General features: G+C 45.1%; 5 protein-coding genes across 5 annotated transcripts; 3 read left to right on the forward strand and 2 right to left on the reverse strand.

The window, feature by feature from the left end:
• Positions 1-6,331: 6,331 nt before the first annotated feature.
• Positions 6,332-6,709, forward strand: J7337_010130 (uncharacterized protein; the record flags this gene model as incomplete). The annotated part of the gene is made up of 2 exons (XM_044827716.1): positions 6,332-6,384; positions 6,433-6,709. 2 exons carry the CDS (start codon positions 6,332-6,334, stop codon positions 6,707-6,709), a joined length of 330 nt encoding a protein of 109 aa, XP_044678310.1.
• Positions 6,710-6,862: 153 nt separating this feature from the next.
• On the forward strand, positions 6,863-7,507 carry J7337_010131 (uncharacterized protein; the record flags this gene model as incomplete). The annotated part of the gene is made up of 3 exons (XM_044827717.1): positions 6,863-7,129; positions 7,198-7,365; positions 7,421-7,507. 3 exons carry the CDS (start codon positions 6,863-6,865, stop codon positions 7,505-7,507), a joined length of 522 nt encoding a protein of 173 aa, XP_044678311.1.
• A 697-nt stretch (positions 7,508-8,204) lies between these two features.
• On the forward strand, positions 8,205-9,751 carry J7337_010132 (uncharacterized protein; the record flags this gene model as incomplete). Its single annotated transcript, XM_044827718.1, has 3 exons — positions 8,205-8,323; positions 8,466-9,697; positions 9,735-9,751. The coding sequence occupies 3 exons, from the start codon at positions 8,205-8,207 to the stop codon at positions 9,749-9,751; spliced, it is 1,368 nt and encodes a 455-aa protein (XP_044678312.1).
• A 3,979-nt stretch (positions 9,752-13,730) lies between these two features.
• On the reverse strand, positions 13,731-15,224 carry J7337_010133 (uncharacterized protein; the record flags this gene model as incomplete). Its single annotated transcript, XM_044827719.1, has 1 exon — positions 13,731-15,224. The coding sequence occupies one exon, from the start codon at positions 15,222-15,224 to the stop codon at positions 13,731-13,733; it is 1,494 nt and encodes a 497-aa protein (XP_044678313.1).
• Positions 15,225-15,957: 733 nt separating this feature from the next.
• J7337_010134 (uncharacterized protein) lies at positions 15,958-17,496 on the reverse strand (the record flags this gene model as incomplete). The annotated part of the gene is made up of 2 exons (XM_044827720.1): positions 15,958-16,431; positions 16,483-17,496. The coding sequence occupies 2 exons, from the start codon at positions 17,494-17,496 to the stop codon at positions 15,958-15,960; spliced, it is 1,488 nt and encodes a 495-aa protein (XP_044678314.1).
• Between the last annotated feature and the right edge of the window lie 4,220 nt (positions 17,497-21,716).

The following is a 21,716-nucleotide window of genomic DNA, read 5'->3' on the forward strand; positions in this document are numbered from 1 at the left end:
ATCTAGAATGACCATCATTATCATCAAACCTTTTATCACCTTGTAGCGAGCTATTTTCACTGCCCTACTATACTCGATACTCGGCATTTAACTAGGTTCTCTCTACTAAAATAAGCTTATAGCTATAAATCTTAACTATAAATAACACTTTAAGTCTATAATTTAGATATTAATACTATAATAATTAACTAATAGCTATAATAAAATACTAATATTATTAAAACTTAAAAAATAACTTATTTTCTTATTATTATAAGCTATAAAAAAGTACTTTTAATATATTTTTTAAAATAACTAAATATAAAATAATAATAAAATAATATAATAATACTTAAATAAAAGCTTATTTATATAATATATTTAAATAAATTCTAGTAATAGTATATTAATAGAATTTCTTTTAATTTTAATAATATTAAAGATTATTAATAGATTTTTAAAAAAAAATAGTTTTAAAACTATTAAAAATAAAAAAAATAAAATTTTTAAAATTATTAAATTTAAAAAATAAAAAAAGCTTTTAAATAATTTTATTTAATAATTAGCTATTTTTAATATATATACTTTTATTTATATTATTTAAAGACTTTTTTAAGAAATTAAAAAAGCTATTAAGTAAAAAAAAGAAATATTAAAAGCCTTTTTTAATAATAAAGCTAAATATAAAAAAACTATAAAGTTAATTAAAAGAAAAAACTAAAAGTAAATTAAGTTTTTAATTAAAGTATAAAAGGCAATTTATTAAAAGAAACTTTAAAAAAAGCTTAACTTAACTAAAGAAAGTTTTATAATAATATATATATTAATACTATTAAAGATAAAGGTTAAAAGAAGGTTTAAGGTAATTAGAAGGTAATAGTAGTATTAAGTTTATAAGTTAGTTATAAGGTTAGAAAATATACTTCAGTTTTAATATAATGCTTGGCGTTTAATAAATCATCCTTATGCCCCATTATCCAGTCTCTAACTGTAGTAGGCTGCCTCTCCAGAATCCGTTCAACAAAACTATCCAAAGCCCATTGCTCCTCGTTAGCCTGTTCCAACTTAAAGAAATTCCCCAGTCGCTCCGTTTTGTTTCCCATGCTGTGGTCCCAAAACTCCATGGAGCCCTCATAGCTTCCGTCAAGGGCGATTGACTTACCCAGTGCTTCACTAAGAATTCCTGCCACTTCTCCAAAGCACAGCCAGTCATGGCCGTTATTCATGGTGCGAAATGTACCTATTTGCCTAGCATCTTCTGACAGAAATACACTCTCTGCAACCTCGGCGCGGGTCAATAAATGGCACACGATGCTCTGGCCAGATGAACTTCTTGAGCATCTGGACAGATTGGATCTGTAACCATAAATTATCGACGAAGGCAGCACCAGAGTTGATGTATGTGATCGGGCGTCCGCTTTCATCCAAGACACGCTTCGCAATCGGATGTTCAACAGGAAGACTGACGGGCCCTAAATTCGCAGGAACGCGGTGAGGGTTAAACCCGGGGAATACCCCGAGAAAGCGTATGACATGAACTGTAGAGCCATATTCCTTGAGAGCACTTGTGAGGTTCGTCATAACACTAGTTTCCAACATGCCCTAGAGGATATGACGACGACGCCTTCAATACCCTTTACAGCAGCGGCGAGTGGAGACGGATCCTCGAAATCAGCTGCGAGAACCCGGGCTTTGGGGAATTTGTCCTGCAGTACTTTCTACTTCTCGGGATTTCTTGCGATGAGCGACAGCCGGATATCAAGGGCTTCTCGTGTGAGGAATTCAGCGAGTGCTTGGCCGATGTGCCCAGCAGCGCCGAAGATCAAGATGCTTTTCGGGACTGGCTTCTTGGTGAGACCCATGTTGACAACCCGCTGATTGCTGGCACGTAGATTTTTCTTTTCGTATGCCGTGGAAGTGAATCAAGTCTGCTGCAATGCGATACTCGAAGGAAGAAAGAAACCTATATAGTGACCAAGTAAATATGTACTAAACTTGATCCAGGTTCCATAACTGAGTATTGAGCTGATGCTACAATTGCGTCGGAAGCACCGGAATTTCTCTTCATTCAATGCTACTGTAACAAGTCTATAAACTCTGATTTATGGATTACAGTTTCCCAGTAGAAGAGAATTCAACCCTCGGCCGCTGTTAGGAATACCGGCCGAACCGCTGACTAGACGCTTTCTGAGTTAGTGGGCACGGCCTCCCCTAAATCATAAATCATAACTTAGAGTTCTACTTCAGAGTTCAGTCTGGTGCTAAGATCAGCTTTCACCATGGATAGCAAAATTCTAAATACAATTTCAGAAGAAACAAAGTCCAAAGCCATACAAACCAATCGTCACAGATGGCGACTTTCGGTTCAGGATACCTGATGTTAAGGGTATATTTAACCCCCGATGGCTGAACAACAATGTCGTTCCATGAGGACACAAGACACTTATACTTTATTTACGGGATTCCAGAGATGATCTTTTAGCACAGTCTCTGTTGGCGAGTATCGGGTACAAAAGGTATATAACGTCGCACCTCATCAAGCCGACCTATGGAAAGTCGGTTTGAGTATTCTGGTCTTCCTTCGTCGTGGTGGGTAGGTTGGAAAGCCTGCCTGGCCAAACAGGAATTCGGGTTGACGGGAATAGCGTCTCGAGAAGGCAATATGTTGAAGAAGTATTTCCTATTACTGAGTGGTACACACCAACGGATCCGCAGGAGCAACGGCGTAGAATTCGATTGACTTGGCTTGAGAAATGCGAAGGATATAAGAGTTTCAAAGTGCGATCCAGGAATCAACACCTCCCTTGATGCCTGAGCAATCTATAAAGTAAAAAATAACTAAATAAAACTATTAAAGGTTATGTAGGCTTATTAAGTGATACATATAATAAGTTAATTATAACGCAATTATATACATTCTATCCCTATCTTCTTCTGACCTCTATATACCAACTGGAAGATAGAGCAACAATAGAAAGTAAAAGAAATGCCACTAGATATACAAGGTTAAAATTAGTGTAGTCTTTCCCTGGCAGCAGCAAGCTCCGGCAATATAAAGGGTTTCTATTATAGATATTCGGATTGTCCGCGCAATGATAATTGTCGTTGATTTTGAGTATGGTGCGAATGATAGTGTAACGCGCCCTCAAAAATGCTGCATCAAATAAACCCTGGAGCTCTTCAATCCATTGATCTTTCTTAATAAACCCGTAAGTATTGCTTCTTCTGGAAGCCGCTATAAGTAGGCGACGGTTTTTCAGCAAGTACTCAAAAACAGAGGAGTATTTAAAGGCATTGTAAAAAAGCAGAAGCTGGTCCTCTGCCTGGTCTTGCAGAGGCGAAGACAGCTCTCCGGGGGAAGAATAACTTTGGCCATCTTCGAGAAACTCGCTCTCAAAAGTGCTTCTCCACCCAGAGCAGTGACGATCGTCACTGCACAGCTTGTATTGCTCCACGCAGCCAACTCCATTCACTTCATGGTCAGGAAGCCACTTGCCAAACCCTACTTCTCCAACGTGATATGGTCGTGATGCATGAAACATGGGGTCGGTCATCGGACCCGCCCCTAAAAAGACATTCTGACCCGGAAAGACGAGGATAATAAACGTCGTGGCATTCGGGTGGCGTAGGCGAGGATCAAGCTGCTTTTGAGTAACTGAGAGACTGTCCGGTGCGCCTGCGGGAATGAGAACAAGAGTCATGTCCTTCGGAAAAGGAAATTCCTCGCCGAAGTGGAAGTGACCGTCCCATCCAGAGTGGTTTGACGAGAGCTTATTTGGACCATTCATAGTTTCTAACCATACACTATGTTTCCTGTACTGCTTTATCCACTCTTCTTCCGGTAAATCTATTTTTTGGAACGAAAGTAGGTATTTGCCGCTCTCCAAGGCCTCTGGCCAGATGAAGTGAGACAAATCCAGTGCGGCACACGTTAATCGGTGATGAAGCGTCACTTTAGATGGTGAGTTATATCCAAAAGACGATGCAGTCATGTTGTGTTGAAGAGAAATTGGACGTGCCTTTTCCGAGCAAATCTGACCTTTAAATGGACAAGTGGTGTTGTGAACGACCACTTCTGGAGTGGCTTCCCCGGACCAAAAAGATCCACAGTCTCTCAGATCGTTGTCGTATTCTTTTTTGCAGCCGAGCACATACCTTTCGGCTTCCTTGGCTGCTGCTGCTGGATATAAGATCTGCTGCATGCCTAAACGCCCACAGCATGGCGTCCATTCTGACTGGACGGTGGGGCTTTCGTCCCCCAGAGAGGTCGAAATATAGACAACTGTAAGTCCGAGCGCAAGACAAAATACTGCCCAGATGCAGGCTGCCAAGCAAAGAAAGCTACGTAGCCACCTGGAATCGCCAAGCACTTTGTGATTTTGGTTCTTCCTCCAACGCGGCATCCAAGCCAGCAGTGCATCGCTCTGTGAAATGTCCGTCTCGCCAAAATCCTCGACCACGTCGTCATTGACAGAAGGAGGGCCCGCGGTGTTGATACTCGACTCCTCGAGAGATTCGATTCGAATGTCAATCCTCGGCATGTCGAGGCTCGGCTCATCAAGGGACCCGGGTCGGGAAGCGTTGGTACGCGTTGGGCCATATTTGCGGCAGAACCAAAACGCAAAGCGTCTTACGATTACCCAGGCCCGACTGCCAACAATTGAGATGAAGGCTCCCATCACCGTAGTCAAAATCATTGCTACTGTATCTGAAACGGTGTAGATAAACTGATTTTGTAAATTCGCGTCATGGTTCCGCCAGTAGCCCGTGTGGACGTGATACGACATGTTGGTATGTTGCAGCGATGTAGACAAGGTTTGTGTCAGGAGGGAGAAGATAAGTAAGCATATGGAATATGAAGGGTCCTGTGGAAGGTGTTGTTTGAGCGCGAGCTCTAAGGAAATCTGACAACTGTGAATTAAGTACTTCCATAGTATCTTATCAGCTAAAGTCTGCTGGTTCTGGTGCCACTCGCACTCTCTGAACTTAAGTAGAAGTGGCTGCTGAGCGCTGGTTAAGTCGAACAGTTAGCTGGGTTGCAAAATCAGCCCCCTTTGCCTCCCTTGCATTAAATCAAGTCTACAACACTACTGTCAGCCAATTACATCGTGCACACAAATCAGCAACTGGTAGGCTGAGCATCCATTAATTATTACTTAACCTAATAGAGAAGCAAACTGTAAAGTGGCTTGCTAAGTAGTATGTATGACTTAAGTGAGGCATTTAAGACTGGCATTGATAAAGATGCTGTAATTATTAACTACTTAGAATAGTACTTTGATACTTTGAGTAAGATTTAATTATTTTATCTATAATAAAAAATGGTAATATCGTAGGTATTTAATTAAGCCCGTAAAATGCCTTGGTAGGGTGGGCTGGTCTTTAACACATCGGCTCGCTACTTAGGGTATCATTTAGCGCCAATATTGATATGCTTTTGTACGGAGTATACAGAGTAGGACTGATGTGTTCTCCCTTTCATCACCAGGGCAGTATTAACAGAGTGCTGTGTAAAGAAGCAACTATTGGTTGCACGAATGTGTCAAAGCATCTGAAAGGGGGTAAACTGGCATAATCTCATTCAATGCCGACAAACAGCATGCCTTGACCAAGAGCCCGATGTAAGCCAATGGGAGAGGAACAGAATGCATCAACCTCAATAATCGGGCGGGGAAGTGCGGCTGAAATCGTCTATTGTGGGGAGTTGAAAAGCCAATCTCACAATATTCGATCCATTCAGCAAAGATCGGCCCGCCTTGGTATCAAACCTTGAGAGGGGGTAATGTGAAGCTCCCAGTCAGCCCATCATGACCCAGTCTTGGAAGAAAGAGTATATAAATAACTCGTAAAGTCAAAGCACTTAGAGTCTTCGATTAGTCTGGCTGATGATATACTTTTTTTTAATTTTCACACTGAGGTTTATTCCGACAGGAGAGAGTAACGCTTTTTTTGCTCGAATTTATTAAGCAGCTAAGAATGCAGGACTTTTGCAGGTTCAATCAGACAATTCGCTATATGCCTGTCGGCGCATTATCATTTTATACAGATACACCGTAGCTGCACAAGTGGAGATTTGTTATAAGCCACCTGCAGTAAGCGTCACCTGAGCAATTTCACACCCGGTGTCCTGCATCAGGCTCACCATAGGCTCTTGATACCTAAAGTAGACGTCTTGGAAAGAATGACTTGGAACTTGGAGAAGTCCTACCCAGAGCCATATGCAAAATTGGTCTATCTTTCTGAGCGAGTGTCAAACATCTTTCTTGAATATTTCATTAAAGACAAGCCTTTTATATCGTCTGCCGGCCAATAGCTAAGCCCAAAGTTAGTTCAGACTGCAGATATCCTCGTGATGGCTCAATACGGTCTACTGGAAGTACACAATGGAGAAAATGCGCAAGCCGAGTAAGTTCGTTGTTGTTACCACGTAACCTAGTTAACAAGAGATTATAGCATTATCTTCTTGCATGGATTGCGGGGAGATCGAGAAAAGGCATGGACGAAGAATGGAGTAGTCTGGCCCAAAGATTTATTGCCTGACGACATTCCCGCATCTCGCATCTTTCTCTTTGGTTATGACACCAATATTACTAGTACCGGTCGGTCGGGTGTAACCAAGACTGAAATCCATAGTGATGCAGAGGACGTTTGTGCGAAGCTGGCAGCAGAGCGCTTAAGCACACAAACTGTTAGTGACTCGAACGCACTACGAGGTCTCCTTTTGGATTGAATTACTGACTCTTGGACGTCTAAATAGGTTGATCGACCTGTCATTTTCGTTGCTCACAGCCTCGGCGGTTTGGTTGCTGCTCAGATTCTGGTTGACGGGGAGCATAAACCCGAAAACTCGGTTGCAGGGTCGATCGCCAGGAATATCCGTGGGATGGTGTTCTTGGGAACTCCGTTTCGAGGATCATCAGCGGCGAAGCCCGCTGAAGCTGTTCGAAGAGTTCTTCAACTTTTTACAGTTGACACACAGCGAGAGACTCTGAAGCTTCTTGGTGTTGATTCTGAGCGCCTAGGTGAACTCAACAGAGCATTCCCGCAGGTTCTCAACAAGCGCAGATCTTCTAACGACATCAATCACCGAATCGAAGCTTCTTTCTTCTACGAGACTCTAAAGACAAGCTGGGGCGTAGGATCAGTCCAGGTATGGTACCTCATCCCATTCAATCCTCATTTTAGCTATGGAACAGACACTGAGTTTGGCGCATTCAGATCGTCGAACCCGAATCCGCTCAAGTTCATGGATGTGGCGATTCCGCGCCTATTCGCGCTGATCACATTGATATCTGCAAGTTCGAGGCGAAGGATGCTGAAGGCTATGCCCCTGTTGTGGCCGCAATTCGGAAAGCCATGATACCGCCGGGTATGTCCGCATCAAATGTAGGAGCCTTGTACCCTGATTAGACCGTACTGCCAATGCTAATTATCACTGTAGGGTGGCAAAGTTATCAATGTCCTGGGGAAGGCTATAAATGTCGCCAACGGTAGCATTCATATTGCCAGCCAGGTGAACCATATGTAGGGGAAGCATGTGTAACAAGGCCATTAAATAACAAGTCTAATATAGAGCTATCTATTGAAGTGTATAGATAGCCTCCAGTATTCTGACAAGCAAGTCGAAGACCCATATCACAAATACTCTCTAGACATCAAGCAATAGCCAAACGCAATGTGGACCATCGCTACCGGCCAAAGGCCTTAGAAAGCCCTACCTTGGAGCCAAATTGACCTGGCAAGGTGCCCTGTGACCGCTGTTTGTTCCTAACAGTGCCCAGGGTGGTGTGAAAAGCATAGTGCAGGGTGGGATGATTTCCAAGTACCTACTAGCCTCAGTACCTTTGAAAGTGCTATAGGTCTGCCCACTGTTGGCAGTATCAGTTAGCGCTGTGGCGTCATGCAAAAATGGCAAGGATGAGAGGATGACTGGCCTGGGTTGGCCAACGCCCCCTCCATTCTGCTGCACCCTGCTTTCAGCAGCAAATCAATCCCGAAAAACGCGAGTTGGGCGAAATGCAGGCGGTCCGTGATGTGATATGGTCAGCATTAGAAAAAACTTGTCAGGCTTGGCACCATGGCCAGATGATGTGCCTGATGTGATTGGAACCCAACGAGAAGAAATTGGTATAGTTGAAGCGCTGCTTACGTTCTTCCCCATTCTCTCTGGACTTTGTAGACCCAATTCTCTTTCCAAACATTACAACTGGCCTTCGTCACTCATGATGAGTGACGCGATACACATACAAAAGGCTGTAAATGCCGGTCACACTGAAATTGCCCAGCAGATTAATAATGTCTACGACACAGATGTTAGTAATCTCCAGAGATGCGACAGCATCGGGTAGATGGGTCGTTGCATGATATCTAACAAGGGCATAGGGCAAAAAGGACTCCTGCCTAGAAGATCTCTATATCACTAACCCTATTGCCGACAAACAACGCATAGAAGATGATAAAGGCGGTCTGCTCAAAGATTGTTACAGCTGGATCCTATACAATGACAATTTCTTGCAATGGCGCGGCGATCCAGAACAACATTTACTCTGGGTCAGAGGCGATCCCGGAAAAGGCAAGACGATGCTTTTAGCTGGGCTTATCACAGAGCTAGAGGAAGTGTCAGATGATGGTGTCTTTTACTTCTTCTGCCAAGCGACACAACCTCTTCTGCGAACTGCATCGTATGTGCTTCGCGGTCTTATTTGGTCCATCGTTTGCAAGAGACCGACTTTAATCTCCTACGTTCGCAAGGAATACGACCAAGCTGGTAAAAGCGTGTTCAGTAACCACAACGCTTGGCAAGCGTTATCCAGAATTCTTACGGCGATCCTCGAGGATAGGGCATCTGCGGATTTTATTATCATTGTTGATGCTTTGGACGAGTGCACCGAAGGTCGTGAGAAGCTTATTGGCTACATTAGCCAGTGCTCAGTCTCGTGCAAAGCTAAATGGATCATCTCTAGCCGCAATTGGCCTGACATAGAATCACAGCTTGATGGAACACAAAGCCAAGTTCGATTACACCTGGAACTCAACCACGCTTCAATCTCAAATGCAGTCCTTCAATTCGTTGATCGCAAAGTTGCCCAGCTCAATTCAACTTACGATGAGTCTGCTCGAGTCCAGATTCGCAACCATCTTCTTGACAACGCTAATGACACATTTCTTTGGGTTGCTTTGGTATGTCAAGAACTGGGAAAGCCCGGTGTCAATAACTACCACGGTTCCAACATCCTAAAAAGCTTTCCAGCTGGACTCAACGAGCTTTACGCAAGGATGATATGCAACATCAAAGAGCGAGATATGCACTGGTGTAGAGCTATCCTTGCCGTGATTGCTGTTGCTATAAGGCCCCTGAGTCTTCAGGAGCTAGCCGCAGCTGACGAAACCCTTACCGAGTGGGTTGAGGACGAAAAGGTTCTAGCAAACCTCGTTACATCTTGTGGCTCCCTCTTGACCATCAGAGAGCATAGAGTCTACACTGTTCATCAGTCGGTCAATGACTTCTTACGCAATACGCCCAAGGTCCTACCTTCAGGTATAGGGCAACAGCATTACTCCATCTTCAACTGTAACATGAATGCCATGCGCAATCGGCTCCATCGAAATCTCTACAATCTCAAAGACAGCGGTGTCTTGATCGATGAGATAGATGTTTCGGAAGATTCATCTCTGACTGTTGTTCGATACGCCTGCGTCTACTGGGTTGATCACTTCTGTGCATGGCTTCTGACCGACAATCAACGCCCAAGCAGCTTGTGTTATGATATAATAAGCAAATTCTTTAAGACGAAGTATCTCTACTGGCTTGAGGCTATGAGCCTTTTGAGGTGTACCTCGGATGCAATCAGGGCAATGCAGAGACTGGAAGATAAATTGGTAGGTAGTGATCTATCGTTATTATTGAATCGGCGATTAACTATGCTACAGAAAGGCAGGGCTTCTAACGACTTAAGGCTTCTTGTCCAAGACGCTGTGAAGTTCGTTTCTACACACAGAGCCATCATGGATGCTGCACCACTTCAACTCTACGACTCGGCTTTGATATTCACTCCCCAACTCAGCAAGATCAAGGGATTTTTTGGTCAGGAAATTAGCAAATCTGTAGACGTATTGTCCCCCGACTTCCAACATTGGGACGCCTGCCTCCATACTATTCCGGGTATAGCAAGTCATGACAATGGCTCGGCCATATGCGAATTTTCACCTGATGGTCGACAGATTGCAGTGATCAGCAGTAGCCACGACAGTATACTCTTTATTGACGCTTCCACTGGCGAGATTATCAAGTCGATTGATACTCCTGGAAGATACCTGTACTGGTTTACATTCCATACAACTGGAGATTCATTAGTCACATTATCTGACGGCCGAAGACATATAACGAAAGTCTCCATCTTGCGTCTGCCCAATGGGGAATGCAGTAAATCTTTTCCAGTTCAAAGAATTAGCAACCCACGGTTTGGATCGGTCTCTGCTGACAGACAATTACTTGCATTAGCACCAGCCATAGACATTGCCGATATTTGGAGTACAGCAACCGAAACAAAAATCGATATTTGGAATATAGCAACCGAAACAAAAATTGACACCTGCTATATGAATCTACGGTCCAATATTAAATACCTTGCGTGGATACATACTGCTTCTCATCCACAGGCTCTCTTGATTCTAGGATATTTCGATATCTCCATTTGGGGTCTTGATACGAGACAGCGAATTTCCAAGCTAATGTCTCTGGAGCGCATGCGACTTTATCCTGACGTTGTCACGCTTAGCCGTGATCGGACATGTTGTGCTGTGTTCCAAGGCGGGAAAAGGTTCCTATTGTACTCGTGGGGGTCATCCATAACTGAGCAGAAGATTGAGCTATCTGGCCAGCACAAGTATGTACTTGATGCAACATGGGTAGGAGACGGTTCAGTAGCCATATGTGGCACTTTCGGCATCGAAATATGGGATATCGAAGCGAAGAGACTGATAGCGCATCTACAGGGGGTTTACAACAAGGCAATATGCTATGGGAAGAATCGCCAACTTGCTTCGCTTGGGGATGAAAACTACACTCTCAAGATCTGGAGCCTAGACACACTCCTGAGCCATTCAGAACCTACGACCCAACAGTCTGCCAGTGTGCTCAAGAGATTTATCATATCGCCAAGGGGCAAGGTCGCTGTCATCAGCGAAAAAAACGGAAAGTTCGAGATGTTGAGCATGGCAGCTGATGGCAGATTTCGCCATCTCCCCAAGACACTTCAAAACTCGCCCCGGAGGTCGTATTACAGATATGAGTCACTAGCATTTGGTCAAAATGACTACTTTGCTGTCCTCACCAACCGTGATGCCATTGATATTTTTAATTTCGACCACGATAAAGGCCTTTACTACCGCGAGCGGCGGATTGGAAAGCATCCTCACCTGGCTTTTAAACACGTTACGGATTACGATTTGATCATTCGGTTTTGGGGACAAGATCAGATCATATCCCGCAGTAATAGCATCAAGTTTTGGGATTTAAAGACGGGCAAATGCTTGCGGAAGGTGTCTAATCCAATCGGTAATCATGGGCTCATGTCAACCATTACAGCCGACAGCCGAATCGCTGGGATCGAACGTTGGTCTCGGGAAGTAGTGATATGGGACATCAGGAGCGGAAAGAAAACCCAGCGTTTTGACTTAGGAGTTCTACGATCGGAACCTTTCAACGTTAGATACATTTCGAACGTTTCGCTCTCTTCTAGTGATATACTTGCGATCTCTGCATATACTTCGATTTCGATCTGCATATTCATTGGAAACGCGAAAGATGGCACCTGGATTCGGACTTACCCTCTGAATGACTTCTCTCCAACTTTGAACTTTTTGACCCATAAGCTACTCGATACGGGTTTTGGCGTTCTCGGATGCGACATGGAACTCAGTTCTCATAATGATAGGTCTCAGGACAGCTCTGAGAGCGGTAGTTCCAAGGATATACCAACAGCGAACGCAGAAGATCACTGGGATCCGCGTTACCTCAGACTATCCTACTCTAAAACCGAAGCGTGGCTCATGAAGGGTTCTAGGAGGGTATTGTGGATTCCTCGTCAGGATGTCGATCCACGCCTGTTCTCGATTCGCACAGACTTGGAGGCAGGCAAATCAACGGTAACACTGGTTCATGAGAGGTGTTTGTTTATATTCACTATCAAGATAGATTCGATCTAACTTGGTCAGTCGTTGTTTACATTGTGTATTTTTCATTGATATACCCTGATTTGTTATACTTGTCTAAACGACGTATCACCATTGCATGAGAGATTGGTTCGCATTTCCATTTCAAATGTTCTTGATCTCTTTCCTGAGCATCAGCTACAATGTATTACTTTGCTCTTTGCCTTTGTGTTGAGGTCCGCGTCTTTGTACCCCTCAACCTTGGCGCCTTATCATAAACCTATGTCCATTTCATAAGAGGACAAGAATGTCTGACTTTGGCAGCTGAGTTCCAGGATTCTAGTCAATTAGCTCGTACCTCCACCCAATAGTCTGCCTACAACAATCTTGATGCTGATCACTAACACTTGACCCTTACCTCTGGCCCTCACTATTGGGCGATGCCATCTTTCAGCTGCGGTCCAAGGACAAATACTGCAGTAGTGTCTCGCAGATCTCCCCCGCCACTGACGTGACCCCAAAATGCATCACTTTATAAGACAAGACCTTTTCTCCATTCCGAAAGTTTCATTCATCTTAATTTCTTCTACACTCAATCCCTCCAATCTGTCATTAACCTCATTATGGCCGCTACTGTTGAGATCAACGATGCAGTTTTCTGCGAACCACATCTCGCAGAGATCGTCAGTGCCCCATCCCCCTCATAACCTGGCAAAATCTAAATATCTTCTGCACAGTGTGATGACTGTAGCGCGGATTTACGCGAGGAGAACGACGCTTTTTACGGAGTAAGCCAAGCTTTCCTTTCCTCCTAATAAAAAAAAAATAGTTATTCACAAACCTTACTCGCGTTGTAGTTTGACACTATAGATCGCGATGCAATCGAATCTCCAGATGCCTCTCGCAACAGCGATGGCGTTTATGTCTGCAACAAACATCACAGCGGGAGTAAGTCGCCGCTATTACCTGCAGAGAAAAATAGTATTCTGACCAGAAAATGTAGCGTGCAGTCAGTGTTTTGCTTGGAAGAAGCAGATCACGCGAGCTCGGGCAGCTGCCAAAAAGGCTGGCAGGCATTAGTAGCCACGGGAACAACAACTCAATTATTAGCTATCTGTACCGTCAATTTACCTCCTCGATCTAAACTCAAGTCTTCTTCTAAAAGCTACCAACTTCGGAACAATCTCACTCGCAAGCCTCCAATTCAAATTTTCTTGATAAGATGAGAACTTGAGCACAGACGTAACCCTGATACCGCGATAGATACCATCTGCATCATGCATTGCCATTGGCCAGAGATTCTCGAGAAATGCGCTTTGTATGACCAATAATGCGCCGAGCTCATCCCAAAGGAGACTACCCAGTATGCGCAAAATGCCCTTGTAGCCTGGTGACTCGACGTTCTCTTCGTTTGTTGGTTTGTAGTTTGCGTCAACGGCGAGGACGAAGTTCTGTTTGCCGAGTTCGGGTTCGAGATATGATTTCATGGTTGCTTCGTCGATGGCGAGGAATACCCTGTCATGCACCGACTGATTCGAAAGTGTTTCAAAATGCCTGCGCAGATTTTAGCCTTTGTCTTTGTCCTCTCGTCAATGAACTTACTTCTTGGCAGCTTCGATATCATCATCCGCGATATCCTTCTCCTGCCCATCGATCCAGTGGATCTTGCACGCCTTGCGTACATCATTAATACCCACCGTCCCTCGTCCCCAATCACAAATGTCAGCCTCGAACTTGACCTTGAACATATCCCACTTCTCAGGACTATACCCATGACACAACCTATACGCCACAAAGCCCAAACCTTTATTCGACCTTCTCCGAGCATACTCAATCCACGGCACAAAGTCGGGATGATTCGGGAGCCCTCGTAGTTCTTCCCTAGCCATAGTCTGGGCGTCAATCTGACTAATGGCCGATATAACCATACCCGCTGGGTCAGTAATCCTCCCCGAGCCCCGAAGTGGTCTCATGTCCTCGTGATCCAAGTGGCTATACATCTCCTTCCGGTCAAGATATCTGACTCGCTTGGTGTAGTCAGAAGCTCGCCATGATAGATTCGCGGACCAGCTGATAGCTTCTGTGCGAAAGCCTCCACCATGAGCTTCTGTAAGACAATCGTCCTCTTTCACTGGGAGACTATCTCCCTTGTACCCGTCTGTGGGCATCATGATTGTGTAATCAGCCTGAGAGGTGTTTTCGGCAAGGTCGTGGAGCTTGTTTGTGAGCTCCCATTGTTTATCGCTATAGTGATCCGGGTGATCTGGTTGATGCAGCGCGAGTTCTTGTACAATCGACTCTCGTATGCGATCAATGTGCTCGATGATCCAGTGGTGCGCATTCTCGCAGATGGAGTCGTATTGCGCTCTGATGAACTCGTACCAGAGACCAGTGACAGATACGTGCTCATACATGCCATCCTCTGCTTCCGCTTTCCTCTTGGCGTTAACTGCCTTCTCAAACACACTGAGATGGTCCCAGATCAAGTTATATGTCTTTCGCAGAGCCGCCTTGGTGCGCTTGGTGTTCAGGTAGATAAAGACATTGATAACCGCGACAAAGTAACGACAAGCTTCGCGGAATCTATCGGAATGATCGAGCCCCAACTCTTGCCATCGCCTCTCAGATATCGGCGGCACTCCTTCCCAAAGCCTCGACTTCATAGCATGAAGCTCTTTCGCAATAGGCCAGAGTCTCGAACTGTCTTCATACGAACCAATTCTGATCCCAATCCACTCCCCAGTCGATCTCGCCTGTCGATGAAGTGGAGCAGGCGCCCACTCCGAAGCAGGTCTAGTCAAGTTCTTGACCTCCTCAACAGTAAGCAAAGGACGAGAAGTTTTACGATCACCAGGTAATTCGCCATTCATGAGAAACTCAAAGAAGTGAGGAATTGTCTGAGGTTCCATGATACGATCTGTGATCCACAATTGATGCTTCTTCCCGGGTTGTGGACCAAATACTAAGTGGCTGATGTCTGTAGGGCTGTTTTTCCGTTTGATCCGCGCTTGACGGAGATGAGGCGTGGCTGGTGTCCCGTTTTGGGTCAGAGCCATGTTCAGCTGCAGCATGCGCTCGCTGATACCCGACATTATGGTGATGATTTGCTTTTCTGTAGTGAATTGGTAAGAAAATGGTTATTGTTGAGTGAGGTGATCGTGAAAAGGGGGCAGACATTTTAAAGTAACTGGTAGCTAGGTGTTGGTTCAAACTGGACCCGTTATTTCGGGCACAGTTAGGCAGCTGGTGGGTAAGTCATACGATGAACTAGCTACTGAGCCAATCACATAAGTCAATTCAGAGGGGAACTAACTCAAAGTGAGTTAGAGCTATGACAACCAACACTGTTGGTTCTATCAACGTTGTTGCTACCGAGTGATGTTCATTTATGCCTCAAGTCACAAGGGAACATTAGGAGTGAAATTGAGTTAGATGGAAGCGTTTAGTGCTCTTAGATCTTAACTACACAGGGTCGTATAATAATGTTCTGTTAGTTCGTTAGATCTAATGTCTAACCATGGAAATCAATCAACTCGTTATTGTTATCGGAACGTCGCCGAAGGTGTATACCTTGGGAGAAAGTTACGCCAGGATTAAGATATAAAAGAACTCTACTTAGTGAGTTGCTTGTAATGTGAAAAGCGGAAATGAATCATTTGGCTGAATTATTTAAGATTCAGAGTTAATTGGAAAAACTGTCTAAAATTAAATCCTACCCGGGACCCGTCTTGCATAAACAACAAATCTAAAAGATTAAACTAATAAAACCCGCTAAATGATAAGTCTATGTATAATAGAAAATTTACAATCTTTATACAAAATGTTTTAAGCCTTAGGCTTGATTGACTGAGGGTTGCGGAAAATATTCTTAGGGTCGTACTTCGCCTTGATCGACTCCAACTTGGCAAGGTTGCTACCCCAGTACATCTCCGTCGCTCTATCACCCTTGAGCTGCGAGTCAGGGTAATTGACATACATACCCCAAGTACCCGCCTTCAGGGTATTCGAGATACTCTGTCGCAGACCCTTAATGAGGTTGAAGCCATCAGATGGATACTTCTGGTTCTGAGCAACGCTGTCATAGAACTGGAAGAGGAGAAGAGCGTCACGATGGACGTAGGCTGTGTCGGTGGACTTGTGCTTGGAGATGGCGGAGTATTTGCCGCCAGAGATGTCCATTTGCAACCACCATGAGTGACTGCTGCTCTGGCCAGTGGTGGAGATGTAGTCGACGAAGGACTTGAATTGAGCAAGAGTGAGCTCAGGTGCTTGAAGACTGCTGGCATAGAAGTTGTCATGCTGTGAGGTGTTAGCAAATAATCACCATTAGAGGAGAGAAGATAGACTTACAGCATCGTATGAAGCACTGGTAGGGTTGACATCGACATTGGCGCCAGCATAGTGAGTAACAAGCTGAATCCAATCCACAGTCGTCGCGCTGACTTGAACATTGAACTTGGTAAGCAGCGGCTGAAGAGCCTTCTTCAGCTCAGCCTCCGTACCAACATAAGCACCATCAACACTATATCCGTTCTTGGAAATGGCCATCTGCATAGTAATCTCCGCAGGCATTGTCTTTCCAAACTCCTGGAAATCGAGCAGATTCTGAGGAGCTGTTTGTTGGTTCCAGTTCAAACCACCAATATCGAAGTAAGTAATTTGTTCTGGAGCAGCGAAGGTGTCGAACTCGAGCTCAGCGACGACACCGAATGAAGCACCGGCTCCGCGGATGGCCCAGAAAAGATCCGAGTTCTCGGTCTTGGAGCAGTGAACCACTTTTCCGGTGGGGAGAACTACTGTAGCGCCCTTCATCAAATCCAGCGTGAGACCGTACTTGCGCGCGACCATTCCGTAGCCGCCGTGCAGCGCGTGACCACCGATACCAACACCAGGACAGGTTCCATGCGAAAGAGCTCGCTTTCCCTGGTTCCAAAGCTCAGTAGCCACATGACCGAGTCTCGCACCAGGTTGAATCTTTGCAGTGCCATCTTTGGCTAGCTTGACGCTGTATAGGCGATCTAGCTCGATCATGAGATGGCCGTCTTCGCCACCGAAGCCAAGGGATGTGTAACTGTGGCCTCCGCTCTTGGCATTGACTGGGACACCGTGTTTTGAGCCGCAAGCAACAGCGGCGGAGATTTGGGCTACGGTCGTGGGGACTGCGATGGCGACGGGTTCGAATTGAAGACGAAGATTGTAAGCGGTGCCGTCCTCGGTCCATGTTTGCGTGCCCTTGGTATCGACTGGGACTTTAGCTTGGGTAAGACAGCTATTCACAGCCTCTCGTTTCGTCGGCACAGCTAATGACTGTGCAGCATTGGCGACGAGGCCGATGACCAAACATTGAAATGTATTGAGATGCATCGTGAGTGTAAGGGAGGAGAATGGAAGGGTGATGGAAGGATGAATGGAATGAACTGAAACAAACGGGATGGTGAGGATATTAAATGCATCAATTGCCGTGGCGACCCTCGCACTCGCATGATCCACAGATCGACGTTACGAACTGACATTAAAGCCCGATACGACATGAACTAAAGTGAAAAATACGTTGCGGATCTACGGAGTAATATCAGTGGTCCTCGCTGTCCCCGTGAGGAGAATAGACATAACACCATCCCTGTATCGTAACAATAGGTGAAATTACGAACTCAAAGCTGCTAAAGCAATAATGCGCTCTCATCCCGCGACACTAACTACCAGTCAATGCTAACTGAAAACATGAACTCTAATCGAAAATGCAACGTTGATGGAAAGAGTCCCAGCAAAGAATTCAAGCTACAGAGGCTAGTGGCGTTGATTCTCGTGATTCCAAGCCTCAAAGTGCCGATCTACCGTGTAGCATGCAAAGTGGACTCTCTATAATTAGCAGCTGGCGAATCACGGACCTCACGGAGCGTGGAGCATGATGTCACGGCTTGACTAGCTTGGAGCTAGATGTGCCTGTTTTGGAAACGTTTATGGGGTTGGAATGATGGCGCTGACGGTGCGAGAGGGATTGCCGATTCTGGAGCGGGCTTTTCGGGAAACACGAGGTTTCCGACGCACTAATCCAGATTGGAGCTGCGTGTAGAGTTTGTTGTGTTTGTGGTCAAAACGTCATGACGAGGTTAACTTATACATTTGACTGTGGTTGGTGATGCCGAATTATCTGCTTAAGCCTTGATGGATCGATCATCTCAGCAGAGCCCCGTCTTGTCCAGGGTCGAGTGGTGGTGTTGGTGCATTCTGCAGTCTATTTGCTCGATCTCCATCAAGCAGCTGCTCAAAGACATGGCGATTCACATGATGCGACTCCCGAGCGATGTACTCATACGCGGATCAGAGTGTCGTGGGTTGTCTCTCATTCAGGACTAGAAGTCAGCGCTGTGCATCACGAGCCAAGGACTCTGACAAATGGACAAAGTGAGCAACGCGACAATGCATCACTTGCAAACTGTCCTGCGTCACTAACCAACGTAATGTGGTATCGACAGTGACACCTTGTTCCGTTCCTTCAGGAGCTTTCGAGCAATTGACGATGGCTGCAACTTACTGTTCCTCATTCATGTCTCTCAACAGCAATGAATAACACAGCAATCTGGTTGTGTTCACTCACCGAGGACTCGTGATGACCCTGAATCCGAGTTTCCTCACGTTGATTGACAGAGAGTCACAACAAAAGTCACGCTCGAGTCGGCCATGTGAATCTGCAAAATGCAAAGCAAGGAGACTATAATAGCTGGTGTAGTTCCGCACTACGAGCCGCCCTACAACAACCACACAGCGATCACACAGCAATCATACAACAGCCACACAAGCAGCCACACAAACTATTCTCCAAGCTACGCTTCAGTCCGATACACTCAACAATACCACAATAATTGCCAGTACAACCATCCCAACATGGCGCCACGCACAAGTAAGGAAGCGGTCCAGAACCAGATTGACAGCCTTAAAAAAGATAGAGAAGAGACAAAGGAAGAGCTCAAGAATCTGGGGTATGAGTTAATGGAAACCCAGTGGAAAATGACTGGCTGTGAGGCCATAGTAACTGGGAACGACCCGCTTGAAGAGAAGGTCGCGGCTCAAAGGCAACATGAAGACCTTGTCAACCAGCAACATGAACTGAACGTCAAAAAAGAAAGGGCCGAGAAGCACCTGTTGCGATTGGATGAGAAACAAAGCTTTCTCGAATATCAGTACCAATTTGCAGTCTAGGCGATTGAGGCTTATCAAAGCATTTCACTTGCAGTATCATGAGCAGTACCTTTACGAGAGGCTGCACTCCGGGATGCTAGATATGATTTAGACTTTGAATCGAAGTTCTTGAATCCACAGACTCCCCGATCAAGGGAGTGAAGTGATGTGTTATGAGATTTATCCCTTGGTCAGTGTTATAGAGAAACCATCTACAGAAGCAGTCCTGTACTTGAGTCTTGTCAGTGCTTTGAAACACATTGGGACAGCCTAAGTTAGCAGAGGGGTTTTAAGCCAGTCCGAATTGCTCATGTGTAGGATTGATCATCGTCTGCAGTGAATAAGACTTAGTAAACTGTGACAATTGATAAATGAGTACTTTCACAGCGCCTGTTGGGGAACAGTGAATTGGATTTACTATTTTCATCTGCTAGCACCCGGTACATGTAATGAATATAGACTGCACTTAATGCTCGTGATGGGTACACCAATTAATGGTGCCAGCTACAAAACAACGTCACGTTGCGGGTCACTGTGGATCTGCTAGCACAAACAACTTGGGCTGTAGAAGTAGCTTCACTGACTCTATATAGGATACCATGGCACCGACGATGAATCTTGATTACTTTACACGAGCGATATCCAATCCTTGATATCAGTCAGTCAGTGAGCCACATCAGGAAGCTATAAAAAGTTCCCAAGCTCGGCATACGAACTATCTCCTTGACAGAAATCCAACCAAAGAACTGAAACGCTGGAACTACTTGATAATATATCGACAAGCGAAAACAGGATGCCTACAAAGACAGATATCGCATTGGAGCTCGTTCGCACTCGAAGCGATATATCCTTCGCCGAGAAGGAGATAAACGACTCAAAGTGGGCAATACTCCAGGTGCAGACACAAAAGGCTGCTGCCCTAGCTATAATACAGGGAAACTATCCGCATGATCGGATCGCTGTGGCTAAACAGCAATATTCGGAATTTCTTAACAAGGAGTGTGATCTACAAGCTCAGCAGAGCAGGACCAGGAGGGAGTTGGAGAGGCTGAGGGATAAGGAGACAAGGCTTGAGAGAGAACTACGAGCGTAGTGGGCCATTGGTAATGTATAAAGGGCTTTTGTTATAGGATAGAAATCAGGATGTACTGCTCCTGAGAAGGTCAGGGCATAGGTGAATACAAGCAGCACAGGCCTTGATTTTACTCCATTCGTATCTGAGACTTCTTTTCAATGGATAAAGGAACAAGGTATAGGAAGCGTGTATCATGACGCCGGGTAGAATTAGGGCATGAGTGTCCCAATTGTTGCTCAGTAGTACTTTGTTGCAATAGCTTTGTTATGGCCGATCTTTAGCCACCTTGTGACTCAATGTTCCCCAGCCTTGACCAACCAGTTTAGGCTTTCCTCCTCAGCAAGAAAAACACGATGTGTCAAAAGTATCACCATCAGATAGGCTCGCACAGATTAACTTGGGCAATTATATTGGGTAGTTGGTATACTGCCTGGACTGGCATTGATGAGAGTGTTACTTCGAGCTAATAGACCCCATAGCTGATGACTTGCATCACGCACCTTGGACATCTCTCGGTCGTTAAGAGTCCGAGAACAAACACCAGAAAAAGTACTAAATATGGCCGCTCTGAACATCAGATGTAGCCAGTATGAGCTATTCCTTGCAGCCACTTGTGGTTGGGGGGTTATATTAGCACAAAAAGCCCAGTGTATAGATGTCGCTTCGCTGCTCCTGTTCAGGGTGCAGCATAATATCAATAGGTGATCCGTAGATAGTGTTTGTGAGAGCAAGATGTTATTCTGGCAAGCCAAGCAGTGAAATGAGTTTAAAAGACTGTTATTCTAATCTGATAGACCTCATAGCTCATAGCTGACATCAGGCGCCTCGCATGCCAGTGAAGTGCCAGGCCAGAAAGCTATAAAAGACGCCCTAAGACAGGTAATCAAACTCTATCCTGCAAAGCAATCTAGCTACATAACATCAAGAACAAAACTGCAGCTACACCTAATTTACCACCTCGAAATATATCTACAGCAATATGCCTCTAACTAGGTCACGCATCGAGAAGCAGCTTTCTGACGTCAAGGTCGAAATTAGCATGATTACAAAGGACATAAATGATGCAGATTGGGAAATACTACAGCTGCAGGCAAAAGGGCGTGCTGCGAACGCAATAGGTAGTTCCCCAAACTTTGCGGATGAGGAGAAACGCGTGGCTCTACAACAACGCGCGGAGTTTCTCCGTGAAGAGGTTCAACTGGAAATGAAGAGAGACAAACTGAGGACAACCTTGGCGATAAAGAATGCGAAGCGTGCACGTCTTGAAGGAGAATTGCAATCAATGAATTAGACAGTTGATCATTTGGTGGTACATTATGTACTACTTCTC

Source organism: Fusarium musae, chromosome 7 (assembly GCF_019915245.1).
Source record: "Fusarium musae strain F31 chromosome 7, whole genome shotgun sequence".
Lineage (NCBI taxonomy): Eukaryota > Fungi > Ascomycota > Sordariomycetes > Hypocreales > Nectriaceae > Fusarium > Fusarium musae.